This window comes from Ammospiza nelsoni, chromosome 8 (assembly GCF_027579445.1).
Source record: "Ammospiza nelsoni isolate bAmmNel1 chromosome 8, bAmmNel1.pri, whole genome shotgun sequence".
NCBI lineage: Eukaryota > Metazoa > Chordata > Aves > Passeriformes > Passerellidae > Ammospiza > Ammospiza nelsoni.
In genome coordinates, this window is record NC_080640.1 from 13,445,929 (window position 1) to 13,465,163 (window position 19,235).

Below are 19,235 nucleotides of genomic sequence, written 5' to 3' on the forward strand. Positions count from 1 at the left end.
TGCTTTGCTAACCCTTTGGAAGCTGGATGTGTATTGTAGTCTCCCCTTAACATCAGCTTTGCTGGGGAATGCTAGTCAATGAAAAGTTAAACTCTCTCCTGCCAAAGTCCCAAGCATGATGGACTGGGGCTGAAATCCTGTCCACCCCCACCCCAGGTGAACTGTTGGCCCAGGACAGTATTTCACTAGCAAAGGGATTGTCTGTACCATCTTCCTACTGCTGTTCTCCCTGAAGACAGTATGTTGCTGATGGCTTATGAATCATTCTGTAAATTGGAGAAAGTTTGAGGCTGGGCTGAGAAGGAAAGCTGGACATTGCTCCTGTCCTTCCATTCCTTCTCCCTCAGAGAGGCAGTAGATGGATACTGGAAAAGGGAGCTGTTAAAAATTTCATGGAGCTCTCAAGTGCCACCCTAGAGTGACACACTACACAAACGTTCTGGCCATGACTATAAGACTTTGCCTCACTTGAATGAGCAAATGCACACCCTGGAGATCGTGGTTGAGTAAAATGAGTTGGCCATGAGGACAATCATTGCATTTAGCAATGACTCCAGGCCAGTTCTGCAGCATTTTTGGGACTGGCTCCCTAGAAGGGGTTGAGGAGTTTTTGGTCTGCTTCTGCAACCTATGTACTGCCTTGCAGTTTAGGGACACAGGCTGATTAGTCCTTTTGCTGATAGCTGAGATGGGTCTTTGCTTTCTGGCTGAGACTTCTGCTAATTGTCATTGTTTAGAAGACAAAAATAGCCCTGAAGAGTAGGTACATGAGAAACAATTTGCATGTCTGAACTAGACAGAGGTCTGGGGGCAAACAGCTCTCTTCACAGAGCTGGAACAAATTGCAGCTGGCCTGCATTTAGATTAGAAGTGACTCTGTAAATCAGCCCCTGGCCATTCCAGGTTTAGGCACAGATCTTCTGCTGTAGGTATGGAAAAATCTCCACTGCTTTAGTGGGGAGTTGCTCTTTTCCCACAGCAGGAAATCAAGGTCCTTTGTCTATGGGCTGGAGGGCTGCCTGCTAACTGGCTTTGTTAACACCCTCTGAACTTGGCAGATGGGATTTTTTTTTTATAAGTATTTCTCATCAACTTCACTTGGCTGGGGAAGCTGTTGCATTGTTTCTAATTGCTTGGGATGTGCTATTTCCACCAATGAAATCTAGCAAGGAACTGGTCCAAGAGTCCCCAGAGAGCAGTCCAGAGGCTTGAGTAATTTAGGTAGGACAGACAAGAAAGCAGTGGAGTTAGGGAGGAGGGCAAAGCTGGTACTTGGGTAGTACCTAGTGCGTTTCCTGAAGCACACGGGCAGCAGTGTCAAGCATCTCAGAGCATGTGATGACACACTCCACTTTTCTGTTTGAACTATTCCTGTAAAAGGGTCAAACAGTTTAACAACTCTGCTCAGGTAACAGTGACAGAGTGACTTACCTCTGCAGAGTCATAAATAAGTTCTGAGTCACCATGTTTATCCACAACTAATTTTAAGTCCAGGAAGGCTGTTTTGGCTTTCAGGCAGCTCTACATATCATGAATACTGCAGTCCCAAAGCCACAGTGGCAAGGGAGCAGAGAGAATCAAAGTTCACATCCCAAACTTGGTTAAATTCAATTTCTGAGTCTTAATACTATTTTAAGAGTCTCTCTAAGTTCATGTATTACAAGGTCTGCAGCATGGCTGCATATCAGCAGGGGTTTAAACAACCTTGGGTGAAGATTTAATAATTATTTTCCTCGGTTTGGTCATCCTCTGTCTTTTCCATTTCTGTTACTGTAGAAAACAATGATCTGTTACTCCAGCTGCTGAAGGCTGCAGAACTTCCTAATATTTTAAATACTTCTTTGTGGCAAATACCTTCAAGGATGTGTTGTATTTTTGCTGGTTGAGAGAATTTGGGAGAACTGGCAGACTGGCTGGCCAAACACAAGAGATACCACCACTGCAAATTGTCCTTGTTTGTCATAGCCCTGCTGCTCTATGCTGCTATTCTGTTGGGTCTTCAAGTGGTACCATACTTGGTACAGTGCTGTATAGAGCTCTTTAAGGTACATTTAGCTAGCAACTGCTGGAATCCATTTTTGGCACATGGTAAGAAAGGTGTGTCACCCTCAGGAAGGGACTTTGTGTAGGTACTTCAGACAGGACTGCAGAAGGGTGAGGATTCCTACCCCACTCCCTGAGTTGTACAAATTTTCTGATGGCTAAGAAGGAAACTGAAGTTAACTGATCTAACTTGAACTTGAAACTGCCACAGCCTGACATTTGGTGGTGTTTATTGTGCACCCAGGGAGGAGCAGTCTGGTAAGTAGATCTCCCAATGTCAGAAGAAAGTGGCTTTTTCAAACTCCCTTCCCTTCCCTTAGGATATGTGTGCATGTGTGTGTGAGTGTTCAAGAGTGCATGTGAGAGAGAGGTTTCAGCATGAACAGGATGGATAATTCCTCAACCAGATTGGAGTAATTGCAGAGTTTATAATGAAAAGAACTAAAACATGCCTGCTGAAAGGAGATTAAAAGGGCTGAAAGTATCTGTGGGCTTTAAGTGTTGCACATTGCTTTGAAATGAAATACCTCTGCTGCTTAGAGATCATCACTTCTCCCACAAGTAGGAAGCTCATGCTAACCTTCCACCTTGGATTATGGCATGGAAGGTGCTGGAGATGTGGGACAATCTGTTGTGGCCACACCATCTCCTGCGTGTGACTCCTTTGCAATAGGGCACAGTTTTGTGCAAATATTTCTCGTCCTCAGAGGAACACAGCTTGCTTTCAAATATGCAAACAGAAAATGGCGTGAAGGAGATTACAGTGAGATAACTTCTACAGATGTCTCCTCTGGAGCAGCTCCCTCTGCTCCCTTAACATTCAAGGACAGACACATCCACTGTTGGAATGGAAGGATTCAGGTGACAAGTTGAGAAGTCTGTGATCATCAGAAACATTGAAATGCTTTATGCTTGTTCCTAAACTGGAAGCTGACTTGGACCACCATGCTCTACCTACCCACCTCCTGCTCCAAAGGATCCTTTTTTCTTTTTCTTTTTTTTTTTTTTTGAACACTGAAAAAGCTGGAGAGTATCATGCATATTTCTCCACTCCCAGCTATGTGTATCTGCCCCTTCCACATGTCCCTTCCTCAGTCTGAGCAGAGCTCCAGGCTTGGTTCTGAATTTTTTGGCATCCCACCTCCATTGGGAAGCACCTCTCTAGATTGGGCTCTTGCCTAACTTTGTTAGTTTTCTTTAACATGATTTTATATCTGCCTTTTGTGGCTTATTATTCCTTAATTCACTGGGAAAGGGCAATATTTGCATTTAATAAATCACAAATACTAGCAGCTCTCCTTTGCTAGAGAAGGGAACAAGAAGGAATGTCCAGTCTTCCTACTGCAAGCTTGCTCTTAACTGTGGGAGGAGAAGGAGGAGATGACCCAAGTGGTTGAAAACCTGGCATATGTGGGGATGGAAATGGATCTCTACAGAAGTGGGGATGGTGCTGAAAATAGATCTTTTAGCTTGTGTAGTTGGCTGTGAAAAATTGAGGTTTTCCATGATCAGAAGTCATCAGGAGGTGATGAAGTAAGGCCTCCAACTGTTGAACTTGCCAGCTGATGCCCCTTTTAGGATGCAGTGGAGACATAAGGAGAAAGGGATGGTCTAAACTATGACTGCCAAGAGAAGAATGAGCTTTGCCAGGGTCTCCAAGTGGCATGCATGATGCATTTGACATGCTGAGCTTTGCCCTACTGTTCCCCCCAAAATGATAAGCAGCAACTTCCCAGAAGGAGGGGGGAAACAGCAAGTGACCTAGCTGTCCTCAAAGGAGGTCTCCATATGAAATTTGTCTATCCTGCTGGAAACTGGGTTGATTGGCAAGAGGGGGTTACAGTCTTTCTGCCCCGCTTTTAATTCAGAGATGGGAGCAGCAGGTCCCTTGGGTGTGTTCCTTCTCCAAAATCCCAGTAATGTGTTGAGAGGAATGGCTACCTGCTGAGACTGAGCATTTGGCTTCCCCTCCATTCCCCCCTTGCCCCATTTTTTTTAAAGATGAGGTGTAGCCAAACTACTGGGCAAAATTCCCAAAGCAAATCCCATGGGGGAGCCTTGGCACACTGCCAGAATAGTTAATCCTTTGACTGGTCAGAAAACTGTTCCCATGTGTTTGTGCTTGTTCCCAGAGATCGCTGGGCCTTCACGTATCTTGTCCAGCAGATAACCCATGGGAGTTGGCAACACTGGTTGATCCTTGGGGTTGTTAAGGTAATACTCTTAAAATCAGAGGGATTCTGACGTACATGGATGTGCAGCACCTTTGGATACTATAGACAGCTCCTAAATAAGTCCCCTTTTTTAAGAGCCCTGAGAGATACCTTGATTTCTGCTCAAGCAGGAGCCAAGTGCAGCTGTGGCCAGAAAATCAGCATGAAATACAAGTCTTCATCCCAGAGCAGCTGTGCTCGTTCCTGTGCAATGAACAGGTTTTTGCCTTCACAGGCAAAGTGTTTTAACCTCCTGGCACTGGAGCACTGGTTTACCTCTGAGCAGAACTCCCCGTACAGGAGGCAGGTCAGTGGGCTGTTGGCAGTGGCTTTTACAAGGAGCTACCTATGAAATTTTTTGGGCAATTCAGTGTGAAAATCTGGAGCTGCTTTTGAGTGTAAAACTTTGCTTTGGCTACTGTGTCTTTATCATGCAGGCACTGCAGGACTTAGCCTAGCCCCAGTTTTAGCATGGCAGAACAATAGTGTGGACCTCAGCAAAGTGTATTGTCCTGTTTCTTCCCATCATTTTCCATCACTGCATTTAGGAGAGCTGCATGCCTGCCAGGCCAGCCTGTGCTGCATCACTCCAGCCTGCTCAGGCTGGGGGGGCTGTGGAAGTGGGAGAGGTGAGAAAGAACATGGTTTCTCCAGAGTTTTCTGTTTGTTACTCTGCTATATTTGTTATCTGGATTCTTAAGTAATGAGTGCTTTGAATTTTGTGATTATGTTACGGTGATGTGTAGTTAATGTACTAATGTTCACTTGAGCTAGGATCATGGTAACAGTGTGGTTTGTTTTTTTTTTTTTTTTTTTAACTGTTCAGAAAATAACTTAAATACAAAGATTAAGCTGTGAATCTCTCCTGTTTTCCTTTTGGGGGGAAAGATGCTGTCAAAATACCAATCCTGTATCTTCCTCAAACCCATGTGTGTGGGTCACACTTCTGCTACACATGTACTGTACACAACATCTGCAGTGTGAACACCTGGCAGTGCTGGGGATGGAAGGTGGACAGCTTTGCCCCAAGCCTGAGGTGGTTGCAGCTTTACTGGACACAGAGTCTGCAGTAGCCAGTCCCACCTCAGAGCTGCTGCTCATTGACAAATGCAACATGAAAGACTGCCCTGGCAGTCAGAAAAAAAACCACTTATTCCTAAAACTACAGCATACTTTTTAATTAACACTCTCTCCATTCATAGTTAATGGCCTCTGGCTGGGGCAGATGAGTCTGCCCTGTGAGCCAGAGAGTGGATGGCACTGATAGAGAAGAGTTGGAGCCATCCTGCCCATTAAAAAAGTGTAGGGGAAAGCCTGCAAAGATTTTGTGTTTTTCTGGGTATTGTTGCAAGATCCTGGTAGGAGAAGCACAAATTTGTTTTATAAGCTAATCAGAATCCTGCTGTTCAATAATGAGTGAGTAATTGACATATCACAGCACCACCACACAGCTCCATGGCTGGGGATGCTTCCACACTCACCGCTCGCCCAGATCAGAAGGCAGGCACCCTCGCCCTCAGAATACCTTCCTCTTAAAAGTGCTCCTTGGATAGCAGCCTTGGATCTTCCCGTTTGACTTAACAGCCCCTTTTAAAACAAAGGCCACCGCAGTTTTAAGATCCTGACTCCAGGGGTGGTCAGAAAACAAACAAACCCCTGCACTCCCAACATCTCTCTCCCTGCTGGCTCCATTCTTGGCAGCCAGCAGGGGACTGGAGATTGGGAAGGCTCCTGCTTTTCTCAAGTGCTGGGAGCTGGATTCTTGTCACTTCCAATCTCCATCTTTCTTTGTGACAGGGTTCCCAGCAGCCCCGTGCTTTATTTGGCAAGGCTTTGGTGTTCATATGTATGTGTGGGTGTGCACACATATATAATAAATATTTTATATACATACTTATATGTAATATATATATTTGCACCTCTTTAACCTTTTCTGTTTCCTCTCTGCTATTTCTTCCCATCCAATAATAGATTTGGAAAAGGAGCTGCAGTGACAGGCTACATCCATTGTTTTGGATTGGTCTGTAACACAGAATGCAGCTTGATTTCAACAACCTGTGAGTGCCAGCACACACAAATGAGACCTCCATACCCACAGTTCCAGTTGTCTGTGTGTACCCAAACAACACACATGCTGCCTGCTCCCATGAGAAACAGGTTCTCTTTGTGGGTTATTTCTAGATGTTCCTTAGATAGCCCTTCCCCTTCTCCTTGATGTTTAAAGATGAGAATCAGGGTCTTTATTCCAGATTTCTAGGACTAGGACAGTGCTGTCCTGCAGGGCATGAGCTGGAAAACTTCTCCCACGAAATATGGACTGGAATCCAAAAACTCAAGTACTAAAGAGAGTCTTTGAGAAAGAAAAGCAATCTCAATTGTAAATTTCCACTGGAAAACAATGAACAGCTTATCTTAAATAGATTCAGTGGTTAATTACCCTTTCTGTTTAAAAATGTGTGCCTTATTTCCACTTCAAATGAAGAAGGAAAGTAATGTTTGCCATAGCTTCAAATTAACAGCGTTTGATCAACCTACAGCTTTAAAATGAAATCTTCTCTTGTTTGCTGGTTTTTTATTGTTGTCTTATATACATGCTTTCAATAGTATAGTATGGTACTTTTTGGAAAGGGGGAATTGGCCAGCTTAGATTAGCTAGGATAGAAAGAATGTAATTCTTACAATAACTGTTTAGGATGAGTTTAGCAATTGGGGGTTTGAAGAGGATGATGAGCTCTCAGGAGAGGAGGCAGCGTGGCCAAGGAAACAAAAGGCCCTGAGCAGACAGACATGCTGTAATGCTGCCATATATTTCTGTGGGTGAGCTGTCTGTCTGTCCTGGGAGTAAGGGCTGTTCCTGGCTCCAGCAATGTCCTGGCCCCTTTTGTTCCAGGGCAGCGTGTGGCACAGCTTCCTGTGCCATGGCACACATCAGTGCCCAGGATGTAGAAAGGATTCAATGTTTTGAATCATAAGATGGGAATAAGGTGGGAACAATAAGGTGGAATAAGAATAATTTTTAAAAAAGGAAAACTAAGCTGCTGCATGCACTCTCCCATGCAGTGGGCTGCAGCCATTAGAGATCTCAGCCTGACCCCTTTGCCAGGTGATCCACGTCCAGCAGTGCATATCTGTGAGCACCAGCCACTTTGCTTTACCCTACAAGAGCTCAGACCATATTCATTATATCCTCAAGAGACATACTCTTTGTTTCACTTCCATGTTACCTTCCCATCCTGAGCTTTCTCTCCAAAATTATTTGCTGACATGCACCTGGCTGTAGGAGCTGCTAGAAATCTCCAAACCCACAGAGAGATTGCTGAGCTGTGAGGCTCATCAGCCTCACCACTGAAGAGGATAAGGAATATGAGCAGGGACACCTGGGCTGGAAAGGTCTCACCTGTCCAGGTAAATAGCCTGCCTGCAGATGGAGAACAGTCAGATGGGCTCTCCAGTGCAGGCAGAGACAGGGGCTGAGCAGGGCTTTCACTGGGGACAGCACTGACCTCCACAGTGGAGGCCACTGTGGTTTGAAGAAACTCAAGCCCCTGGTTAACATCACACAGCTGATGTATCCAAACTCCCTGTGCCATGCCCCAAGCACCCTGCTGGCATTTACCAAGGTGGATCAAGGAAGGCTTCTTCTCCAAGGGGCGGGAAGGTGGGGAGGTGCCAGACCATCTCTGTTTCTGCAGTGTCACCTCCCAAAGGGCAGCCCTGGCCAACTGCTCTGACCTTCAGAGTGGCACCGATGTCTGTGAGCAGCTCTGCCTGCCCATCCTGTGCTGCCCAGCTCCCTCTCCTCCAGCACAGGGAAAGGGCTCAGTGCCTGCCAAGCAATGCATCTTTTTGCCTTTGCATGAGCTGCTTATTGCTTCCTTGTGGAATTTATCTAGTTTGGACTAGATGGTGCTGGGCAAACCCCAAGAACTAGCAGTGGGACCACATCCTTTCCAAGGGATTTCTATCTCATCTTGAAAAAGGGGACAGACCTCCCCGTGGGGAGCTGTCAGCTCAGGGAAGCCCTCAGGTGTCCCAACTGCTTCTCCATCCTCCTGGCCTCAGCAAATGCCATCACTCTGCAGGATGTGTGCTGGGACCAGCTACACCTGCTGCTCTGCCTCTGCCAGTTCTCACGGGTTTCTTTGTGTGCCTCAGGCACTGTCAGATGCCTTGAGGAAGGAGCTGTGTGAGCACCCCATGACATGGAGTGCTGGGGCAGGAGCTCTGGGAGTGACGATGGGTGGGGATCAGGGTGGTTTATGGGCTCACAGCCACTTTCCCAGCTACAGAGAATATTTTAGCCAGGGACACCTTGCATGGAGGCAGGGGAGGAATGCCTGTAAAATATGAGACAAGCTCCCTTGCAGCTCAGAGCAGTGGCTGTTTCTCACAGCCCTTGTCTATCGTGTGCCACTATCACCAGGTCAGGTCACAGGAGTGTCTCCAATTAACCCAGCCCTCTGGTGAGCCTCAACTGGCACTCCAGGCTCTCCTCCTCCCCCTTCTTGCACTTCTTGAGTTTCTCACCTCTACATCTGCTGCTAAGCCTTTGCTCCCAGCATCCTAGCCACTGCTGGGAAGCAGTGACCATAACCCATATTCACTCCCTAAATCAAGGCAGCAGCCATCCCCTGCCTTGGAGCTGTCCTGAAGATGTCCCTGCTTGGTGCCCAGCATCAGGCTGTGTGGCAGGAGGAGGGGCTGTGGCTGCAGGGACGAGCAGGGGGCTTGGGGACAGGTATGGGCTTCAGGGCAGAGGAGCTGGGAAGTTCAGGAAGGTTTTTTGGTAGGTACTTGCTGGGAGAGTACCAGGGTGGGGGAGGGATGGCTGCTGCTGCTTCCTCTTTCCAGAGACCACTGGACACATTTAACCCTCCACATGCTGCTCCCAGAGGTGAGCCATGCACCTGAATGACCAGAGTTGGAGCAGGCTGCAGGACACAGCATGGCCTGGCTCATCATCCGGTCCCAGGTTTGCTGCTTTGCTTGGGGTGAGTCCTGGGCATGTTTAGGGCTGCCCTGCAGCACTGCAGGTGCTTTGGGCATGGCTGGGACCCACAGGCTGCGTGTTCTCTTGCTGAGTCATCTCACCATGGTTAGGTCCAATAAAATGGATCTCCATCCTGCTGCTCTGGGAATGAACCAGGACCATCCCCAGAAGGACTGAGACTCCTGCAGGTCTCCCCCACTGTGGCCCTGTCACCAAGGTCTCTGCAGCCACACAGCAGCACCTGCACAAAGGTAAGGGTGGTGCCCTGATCCAGATGTGAAGAAGCTGAGTCTGGGCAAGACACAGGAACTCCTGAGCAGGGGCCAGCCCTGGGAAAACAGAACACTGGCAGCTGGCAAGGGCTGGTGGCTGGGGGAGAGGCCCGATGCTTTCAGAAGAGCTGGAGGCTCATGGGCAGGGGGAGACCAGAGCTGGAACATCCTCCATGGCAGAATGTGGTGCCTGGACTCTCCCACAGCCCAGACAGCCCAGCTGGGGCTGGCACTGCAGGCCTGGGGGTGCCCGTGGGGCTCTCCCAGCTCTGCTCCGCTCTCCTGGCCCCGCGGGACCACCCTGAGTGGGGCCAGCCTGTCGGGACCTGTCCCTTTTAAGCCCTTGGAGCTGTTGCCAGCCGTGGCTTAGTGGGGTCCCCATCCTTTCAACTGGCTGTTCGGCAAATTAAGAGCTTGCTATTAGGCTGCTAATTAAAGCAACTTCATTAGCAGCAGGGGAGGCAGCTCCTGGCCGCAGCAAAATTGGATTCCTCTGAGCTGCCATGAGCCGTTCTCTCCTCTCCGGGGCTGGGGGCTGTGTCCCTCCGTGCCCGGGGAAGCAGCTGCCTCCAGCCCTGGCCGGGGGCTGCAGCCGCTTCCCGAGCGCGGGGGATGGGGCACATTTACCCCGCTGGGAGAGGGGCCGGGGGTGATGGGGGTGTCGGGTGATGTGGGGCCGCCCCCGCGCCGCCAGCCTCGGGGATGGGGCAGTGCTGCTGCCCCACTTACGGTTCCCGGGTCTCTCCCGTTTAGAGGGGACATGCCAGAGCTCTCAGAGGTGGCAGAGCATCTCGAGCATCACCTCAGTGGTTCCGCTGCCCCGGGCTGGGCCGTGACCCCTGCGCGGGCTGAGCAGTCCGGAGGCGCTGCCCCTGCCCCCGGCGAGGGGAGAGGCTCCCGGACTCCTCCTCCGGCCGCTCAGGCGCCTCCAATGAGCCCCGGGGGCTGCCCTGCCCTGCCTTCCCTTCCCTCACCTCCTCCTTCTTCCATCTAAAAATGGGAGAGACCGGCCGGGCCGCCGCACCGGGGCTGCCTTCCTCCCGCTCTCCTCCTCCTCGTCCCTCCCCGCGCTCCGCCCGCAGCCTCTCGCCGCCGCTCGGGAAAGGGACCCCGCGGCCCGGCGGGGACATCACCGGGGTGAGCTCCCTGCGGGCCGGGAGGGCTGCCCGTCCCTGCTTCCGTCTGCCCCACGGAGCCCCTGTGCCCCGCTAGCCCCGGGCCTGACACCCCTCGGCCTGACATCCCCCTCCCTTTTTTCCCGGCTTGGAATTCCTGATGGGATTAGGGGGGATTTGCTGTGCGTGAGCCGGGAGCTGCTGGGTGCTACGAACCCGGCTACCGTGCGGGAGGCTCGGGCTGTGGGAGCGGGGCTGCTCCTGGGGACACAGGCTGGTCCCATGTCCGCACCCTGCGGGGACATCCATCGCTCCGGACATTCACTGCAGCACCCCGGGCTGTCCCTGCAGCTGGGGCTGCTCTGAATGCTCTGAGCACCCCGGTCCCGGGCCGGGCTGGGTCACAGCTGCGGGGGGGCTGTTCCCCACAGCCCCCGGCTCTCCGCAGTGAGGAGCCCAGCAGGAGCGGGAGACAAAGGTGTTGGAGGGGATGAGGGTTCAGGAGATGGGTCCAGGTGGTGTTTTGGGGTGCGCTGGGACCTTCCGCGGGAACATTTCAGCGGTGTTGGGCCACTCAGAGCAGCGCCACTCAGCTGCTCCACTGAGGTAGAGGGATCGGTGTCCCTCCTTTTTCCACCTGCTGCCCCTCCCAGCTGGGCAAGGGTGCCCAGGTTACCCAGACTGGGTCATCACCACGGTAAAAAACCTCACACCACAGCCACAAGACCAGCCACGAGGAAGCTGGATCAGCTGGGCTGGGTGCTGGGCACTGGCATGAAGCAGCGCTCAACACAGGATTCCATTGCATTGGGGTCTTTGCACTGGGCCAGGGTCATCCCTGCTGGACAAGGGGCAGTCCGTGACACCTTGGCTCCTGACTCTGCTGGCCAGGACTGTGCTGACCCTTCTTCCTCTTTCCCAGCATCTCACCTTCCCCCTGCTGTCTGTCACCCTTCTGGTATCCTTTGGCTCCTCCATGCTCTATGGCTACAACCTTGCTGTGGTGAACTCCCCGGCAGAGGTAAGGGATGGGCAGCCTCTCTGGGAGCAGAGAAAACAGCCCTGCATCCCTCCCTTGGAGGGGGGAGGGACAGCTGTCCAGCAGCCCCACATCAAAACACTGGCACTTCCTTTGAGCAGTCACCCAGAGAGGAATGGCAGGGGAAGGACATCAGTGTCCATGTTCATGTACTCCAAACTTGTCCCCCTGGGAAAGCAGGGCCTGGAAAGGTGGCCACAACCTCCCTGCTCCAGCTTGAGTGCTCTCTTTGGTATCCCTAAGCCATCCTTAGGCCTCTCAGGTGCTGAGACTTGCTGAGCAACCAGATGCACATCCCAGTCATCCCCAAACACGTTCTGCCCTGCATCTCCTTTAATGCTGTTAAACCCACAATATTGTTCCTGTAGGTCCTCTCTTCCCTTGCCTTCCCCTTTCTGCCGGCACAGCTGGTGCCCGTGTGTGTCTCTGCCCTGCAGCACATAAAGACTTTCTACAACGCCACGTGGTCCCAGCGCTATGGGCACGGGCTGGGCCCTGCCCCTCTGACCCTGCTCTACGCCCTCACTGTCTCCATCTTCGCCCTGGGCGGCCTGGGGGGCTCGCTGCTCGTGGGGCTGCTGGTGGAGCGCTACGGCAGGTAAGGGTGTCCCACCAGGGCCAGGGTGCTCCAGAGGTGGGGTGGGACTGGAGGAGCTCCCTGCTGCTGCTTGTGCCTGCCAGGAATGGGGCTCTGAGCCGCAGCGCTCTCCTCGTCCTCCTGGCCGGCGGCTTCATGGGCTTCAGCCGGGAGCTGGGATCCCCCGAGATGGTGATCATCGGCCGCTCCATCATGGGCATCCACTCAGGTGGGTGCTCCCTGGGCTGGGCACAGCCCCTTCCTCATGGCTCAGTCCCCTACAGCCATTCCTAGGGGGATGAAGAGGGCTTTGTATTCCGCACAGGCTCTGTGGAGGGGTTCTCTGGTACAGCCAGGGCCACCTCCAGTGCCACGGGGTCCCCACTGTGAATGATGCTGGACATGGGAGGAGATGGGCCTAGGGTCTGGCTTCTCCCTTCTGCCTCTGCCATCCCAGCCCCTCCTGTGCCCCCCAGGTATCTGTCTCAGTGTGGTGCCCCTCTACCTGGGAGAAATTGCTCCCAAGAACCTGCGGGGATTTCTGGGCCTCATGCCCAGCATCTTCATCTGTCTGGGGGTTTTCTCTGCCCAGGTCCTGGGCCTGCCAGAACTGCTGGGCAAGGTGAGCACAGTACCCCAGCCCCCTCATGCTGGACACTGCTCTGCTCTCTCCATGACACATCCCATTTCAACTCCTCCCAGGACAGGTTCTGGCCCCTTTTCCTGTCAGTGGTGGTTGTTCCTGCCTCACTCCAGCTCCTGCTGCTGCACTGCTTCCCTGAGAGCCCTCGGTACCTGCTGATAGAGAGAAACGACATCTGTGGGGCCACCAAAGGTGAGGGGGTATCCATGGGCAGACTGGCTCTGGAAGGTGCAGGGTGCTTTACAAAGGTCCTGCAAGACCAAGGTGCTTCCTCATGACATTCTTGCATGCCCATACCTGACAGCCCAACGCAATCCTGATGGTTCAGCCCTTCTGTCGCACCTGGTTGTGCCACAGCATTTCCACAGTGCCCACCACTGTGGTGTGAGGACTTCCCCATTTCCTATGGATGCTGAGCCCCACAGAGAGGCTGCTGGGGAGGTTGGGCCAGGGTAGAATCAAGCCCTTACCTGGTGCCATACCTGTGAGCATGTGCCCTGTGCTGGGGACACGTGTCCATGGCCCGCTCTGCCCACAGCCCTGCAGCAGTTCCTGGGCAGACCCGAGGTCCAGGATGTGATCGAGGAGATGCAGGAGGAGCAGCAGTCGCTGTCCTGCATGGAGATGGCGTCGGTGTGGCAGCTGCTGCAGGAGCGCTCGCTGCGCTGGCAGACGCTCTCGGTGGCGGTGCTGAACGCCGGCATGCAGCTCTCGGGCATCGACGCCGTAAGCCCCACGCACTCCTGGCCCGGCATGGCTGTGCAGGCTCTGAGCTCACACCTGGCAGGGCATTGGGCATTTCCCTGAGTGCCCCATCCCCCTGTTCATGCTGTGTCCCCTCCTGGCAGATCTGGTTTTACACCAACACCATCTTCGAGAACGCCGGGATCCCCGTGTCCCAGATCCCCTACACCACCATGGGCACCGGCGCCATCGAGGTTGTTGCCGGGCTGATCGGGGTGAGTGAGGGACAGACAGATGGACGCAGCCCCTCCGTGCCAGAGCCCTCTTGGCAGCTCCCAGCACCACCAAACGAGGGGACAGAGTGGACCCCACAATATCATCTGTGCCCCTTTTCTGGGGGGCAAAGGATTTGGCGTGGAAATGGGAGATGGGATGAGACAGGCTCCATCTAGGAGTCACGTCTAGGAGTGGTGAGATAATTTTAGGGTATCAGGGAGGTTGGGTAGAGATGGCAGACAAAGAAAAGGTTGGAGATGATGGAGGGGACTAGAAGTTTGTTCTGGCTCTCGCTTTCATTGTCCCTCTGTTAGCAGAGTCACATGTCTCCCTTTCCCCCCGCCCCCAGCCAAGCACTGGCCTGGCCCCAGGCTAGCAGCCCCCCCAGCCCAGCCAGCCCTCATTTAGCCAGAGAGTTAGCACTGGGCCAGGCAGATTTATGGCCCTTGTCCCATCTGCAAGTGTCACCCAGGGCCAGCCCAAGCCACCCGGCACTAAATCCACTCCCTGACAATTACAGAGATGGATGGGGGTGGCTGCTCCCAGAAAGGAGGGAATGAGTGGGGGGCTGCTCCACTCTCCCACAGCCCAATCCAGAGCAGAGTGGGGTCCGCTGCCTCTCTGAAGGGTACCCCCTACTCCCCTCCCCTTTCTGTGGGGGTGTCCCAGCCCCCCAAAAGTCACCTAGCATAGAGCCAGATTGCTTGGGAGCAGCCCCACAAATGGCCCCTGATGGACATGCTGAGATTGGTTATAAAATTACAGGCATTTGTTCTGCTGTCAATACGCTGCCTGCTCCCACTGCCGCTGTGCTGCCTGCCCACACCCTGCTGTGCCCACTGCCCCACAAACACCCCATTCCCCAGCTCCTCTCCTGCCACTGATGCCCATGTGGCTTGTGGGTCTCCCCAGCCCTGCACCCTACCCCTTGCTCTCTGGGACCCATCTCCTGCCCCATGCATGCTCACCCCTGGCATTTTCCATGCCCCAGCCCCAACCCTGGAACTCTGAGCTGGGGTTGCCCCCGATCCCCAGATACCACCAGGAGCATCCTCCCACCTGCAGCTGGAGCCGGGGTTCAGGGCTGGTCCCACCCACCCTGGAGCTGCCCAGCACCCTGTCAGTCTTTGTTCTCTCCTGGCAGTGCTTCACCATCGAGAGGGTGGGACGGCGGCCCCTCATCATCACTGGCTTCTGTGCCATGGGTGTCTGCTCAGCTGGCATCACCATCTCCCTGCTGCTGCAGGTAGGGCCTGGCCACTGCCCCCCCTGGGCAGTATCTGGGGCTCAGTGCGGGAGGGATGGCTAGAGTCCTGGGGGAAGGAGCGTGTGTGGAAATGAGAGGTGAGCTGGCTCTTCCAAGTCATGCTTTCCCTTCAAAGCTAAAGAGAAGGTAAATTTAGCACCAAGAACAGCAACAAAAAAAGAAAATACAAATCCCTAGGAGAAAAATCCTGCTGCTTCTGGTAGCTGTTTTCCAGAAATCTTCCCAGGGAGGCAGATGTGAAATGCCAGGGCAGGTACAGGGTCCTTCTCCTGCTGTCCGCTTCCAGAGGATGCTCCCGTGGCTCTGGGCATTCTGCACCATCACAAGCTGCTGAGCTTGGCTGAGGCTGACCCTCAGCAGCCTTAGCCCAAACCACCCATTGCTTGTCTGCCTCTCACCAATGTGTCCTGTGTGGCCGCTGTTCCCAAGAGCCACCACCAGGCCGAGGGCACGCCTGAAGCCGTGTCCCAGGGGTGCTGGGTCAGGGCCAGCCCCAGCAGTGTCCCCAGCCCGGTGTCCCAGGGGTGCTGGGTGTGGGGCTCAAGGCCAGCCCCAGCAGTGTCCCCAGCCCGGTGTCCCCTCGCAGGCTGCCCTGCCCTGGATGCGCTACGTCAGCGTGGCCTGCGTGGTCGGCATCATCGCTGGCTTCTGCATGGGACCAGGTGGGTCTGGGCTGCGGGAATGGGGAGCACTGGGGTGGGAACGGGGTGGGAATGGGGGCTCCAGGAGACCAGCAGGGTTTGCAGGCAGGTGACAGGAGCTGAGCCTTGGCCCCGTCCCCGTGGTCCAGCCCTGGTTTATGATGCTGTCCCTCCAAGTGAAAGCCCACCACAAACCCCTCCAGCCCCACACATCCCCAGGGCACACTCTACCCCTCCTGCTGGGCCACGCTCCAGGAGGAAGCAGAGTGAAGCCCTGGCAGCCTTCCCCAGACCTCTGTGGAGGTGTCCCAGCTCCTGTCACAGTGCAGCTGGTGAGAATCGTCCTGCCCCTAATGGGGTGCAGGCTCCAGCAGCCAGGAGTGAAACCTGGACTGGTTTACCCAGTTGATGTATTAGCAGAGCTCTTAACAGATCTATAATTCATCCTCAGCCCAGACTTTATTCACTGTAATTACATCTTTAATTAGGATTTTAATGGCTCATTGTTCACAAACAATGATGAATAGGAGTTTTAAAACAAAAAAAATATATATCTCTGTTCTGGGCGAGCTGTGAGTAAGAGTCCGTCAGGGGCCCCACTCCTCCCTCGCTTCTTACACTTGGTTTTTGGTTCATCTTTTCCCTGCATTTATAAAGAGGTCCAGCCACCCCAATTTGAGGCACCTGGGACCCCAGGCATGTCACCATATCAAAAACAATCCCTTGCCAGATTCCTGTGTGTCCTGTGGGGTACTCTGGACCTTGGATCCTACCCCCCAACACAGGGACAGTCCTGGGACCCAGGACTTCTGGCTCAGTGACACTTGGCTGGAGAGGCTAAGTCCTTCTAGAAGAAATAGCCACACCCTGTGTCCAGTTTTCAGACCCCTTACAAGTTGGCTTGGGAAACACTTCCATATATTCTGGGTTCTTTCACTCTGCATGGGAAAAGCAGGTTGGAAAATAGCATTTCTGTGTCCTGCAGGAGATTGTGATGCTCAGAAAAGTGGTTGCTTCTTTCCTCCCTGAATCAGTCACAGTTGCAACAGAAGCTGATTGATATAAGGAAGTTTTCTAAACTGTTTTGATCAAGGGAGTCGGGAAAGGGCATTATTGGAGGGTGCCAGGAAGATGTTTCTCTATGCCTGTGATCTCCATGAGATTTAATATATCAGCATTTATAAACATTTTTGGAAAATGAGGATCCACATGAAATGTTCCACCTTTATTTTGACTCAGTCTGAAACTTCTTAGTCATGTAACCTGGGGAACTGGTCTGAGCACCCAGCAATGTGCCAGTGTGGTATGCCAGGGGACATCACATCACCCCCCATAAGACATATCCCAAGGGACACCAAGGGTAGGACACTGCTCCACCACTCCCTGTCTCCTCCAGCTCTCCCAGCACCACCAGTTTGAACCATGAGCCTTGCTGGGCTCCAGCCCCTTGGCCACAGGACTGAGGTGGGCAGAACCTGGTGGCCCCAGGGGTACCTGAGTCACCCTGTCCTCCATCCCTTGATGTGTCCCCTCCCTCTGCAGCTGGTGTCCCCTTCCTGATGACAGCTGAGCTCTTCACGCAGTCCCACCGCCCCGCTGCCTACATTGTGGGGGGCTCTCTCAACTGGCTCTGCAACTTCACCATCGGCTTCATCTTCCCCTTCCTGCAGGTACCAGTCCAGAGGGGCCCTGGGGGACAGAGGGAACGGACACAGCCCTGCTGCTCTCCCAGGATGGGGTGCCAAGGCAGGGATGCCTGTGCTCTTGGCTCAGCTCAGTGCTGGTCAGAGCCAGCCCAGGGCAGGGGGATGGGAGGGGGCTCTGCCTCGTGCCATGCCCAGTTTAGGAGTGCCAGGCAGTGTCTCTGCCTCATCCTGCTCTTGTCCCCAGATGTCAGCCGGTGCCTTTTGCTACCTGGTTTTCTGTGGTGTCTGCCTGCTGGTGGCCCTGTACGTCTACCTTGTCATCCCTGAGACCAAGAACAAGACCTTCATGGAGATCAGCCACATCTTCGCCACGCGCCGCTCCGTGCTGTCCGTGCCAGCCCAGCTCATTGGCATGATGAAGCTCGATGGCTACGGGACCTTGGAGAGCAGCTCCCTGGAGGGCTCAGGCTCCAGCCTGCCCTGATCTCAGTGGGCTGGGGGGATGGGGATGGGGATGGGGATGGGGATGGGGATGGGGATGGGGAAGGCTGTGGGAACCAATTTGTTCCAACCTGGTCATCTCTGGGTCTCCCAGGACATTTCTCCGTGGCACAGTCTGGGCCCAGGATGAGCCCCATTGATGCACCAAGGCTGCACTGACTGCTGGGCATGATCCCATGCTGGAAGAGATGCGCCCAGAGAGACAAGGGGACCTCCTGAACCAGGGGGTGCTCATTACTCCTGGGTGTGGGGCCTTGGCAAGGGCTCCTGGCAGGAGCTGTTTAATAAAGAGCATTGCCACCAGAGCCATTGTTTGGCAAGTTTAGCCTGAAATGGCAGCAAGCAGGAAGGTGCTGGAATGGGCAGGTGCTTCTCCAGCATCAGGGAAGATTAGAATGGGAAGAGAGGCTTATCCTCCTCCCCCCTGTGACTGGCTGGAAGGGTCAAAGTCACCCCACATTTTCTAGGAAGGGTGGTCAGGATGGTTCCCAGGCTCTTGCATCTCACCCCAAGTCAGTCATGCAAAGCTGGAGGCTGTTGCAGAAGGAACACAGAGCAGCTCTGAGCTGGGGGTGACTGTCCAGCCACTGTGCCCCTCCAGAGGCTGCTGGGAGCCCTTGGTGCCCGGCCTCGTGTGCTGGCCCCACAGAGTGCTCCCATGGGAACTCTGCACACTTCCAAGGGATCCAGGATAAACCTCATCCCCTTACTGCACCCCGTGAATTGCTGTGGCCCCAAGGTGCTCTCCAAGCACAACCTCTCCCATGTCTCTGCTCTGAATCCTGGGGCTGTGTTTGGAGGGAGAGGCTGTCCTGTGTCCCAGGACCCACCACAGCAGCTCCCACAAATACCCTGGTAAAACATGGGATTCCCAGACCTGCCAGGAACTGTGATTTGCAGGAAAACTACAATATTTTGTTCTGGTGAGAGGTAAGCCCAAGTGAGGGGAAAGGGGGCTGTGTGGCCAAAACACTCTCTTGCCAGCACAAACATCATTTTGTGCAAATAGTTTAGCCCTTTTTTTTTTCCCAGTTTCCCTCTCTGTGACAGGTCCACAGCTTGGTGTTTGGTGTTTGTGGTCACTTAGTGAGGAGCCCACCCTTCCTGCACCCCTTGGCAAGGCCTCAGGGCGCTGCTGGGTGTGTGTGGGTGCTGGGCCCGTGGGGACAGGGCCATACAGGGTCCCCAGAGCCTGCTCCCATCCCTGCCATCCTGAGCCAGCAGCCTGGGGCTCTGGAGCGTGCTGGGCTGTGCACAGGCCAGCAGTGAGAGCAGGGTCAGGCTCTGCAGCCCCGGCGCTCCCCGCTCGCCTCCCCCGCGCCGGCAGC

The 19,235-nt window shown here is 53.7% G+C and overlaps 1 protein-coding gene across 1 annotated transcript; it reads left to right on the forward strand.

Annotated features, from left to right (window-relative positions):
* The first annotated feature begins 10,449 nt into the window (after positions 1–10,449).
* On the forward strand, positions 10,450–17,890 carry LOC132076272 (solute carrier family 2, facilitated glucose transporter member 5-like). The gene is given in 13 exon segments (XM_059477264.1): positions 10,450–10,474; positions 10,477–10,655; positions 11,556–11,654; positions 12,110–12,270; positions 12,354–12,478; positions 12,726–12,871; positions 12,952–13,084; positions 13,431–13,618; positions 13,741–13,851; positions 14,997–15,098; positions 15,706–15,781; positions 17,303–17,430; positions 17,651–17,890. Coding segments are annotated over 13 exon segments (1,713 nt in total).
* The last annotated feature ends 1,345 nt before the right edge of the window (positions 17,891–19,235 follow it).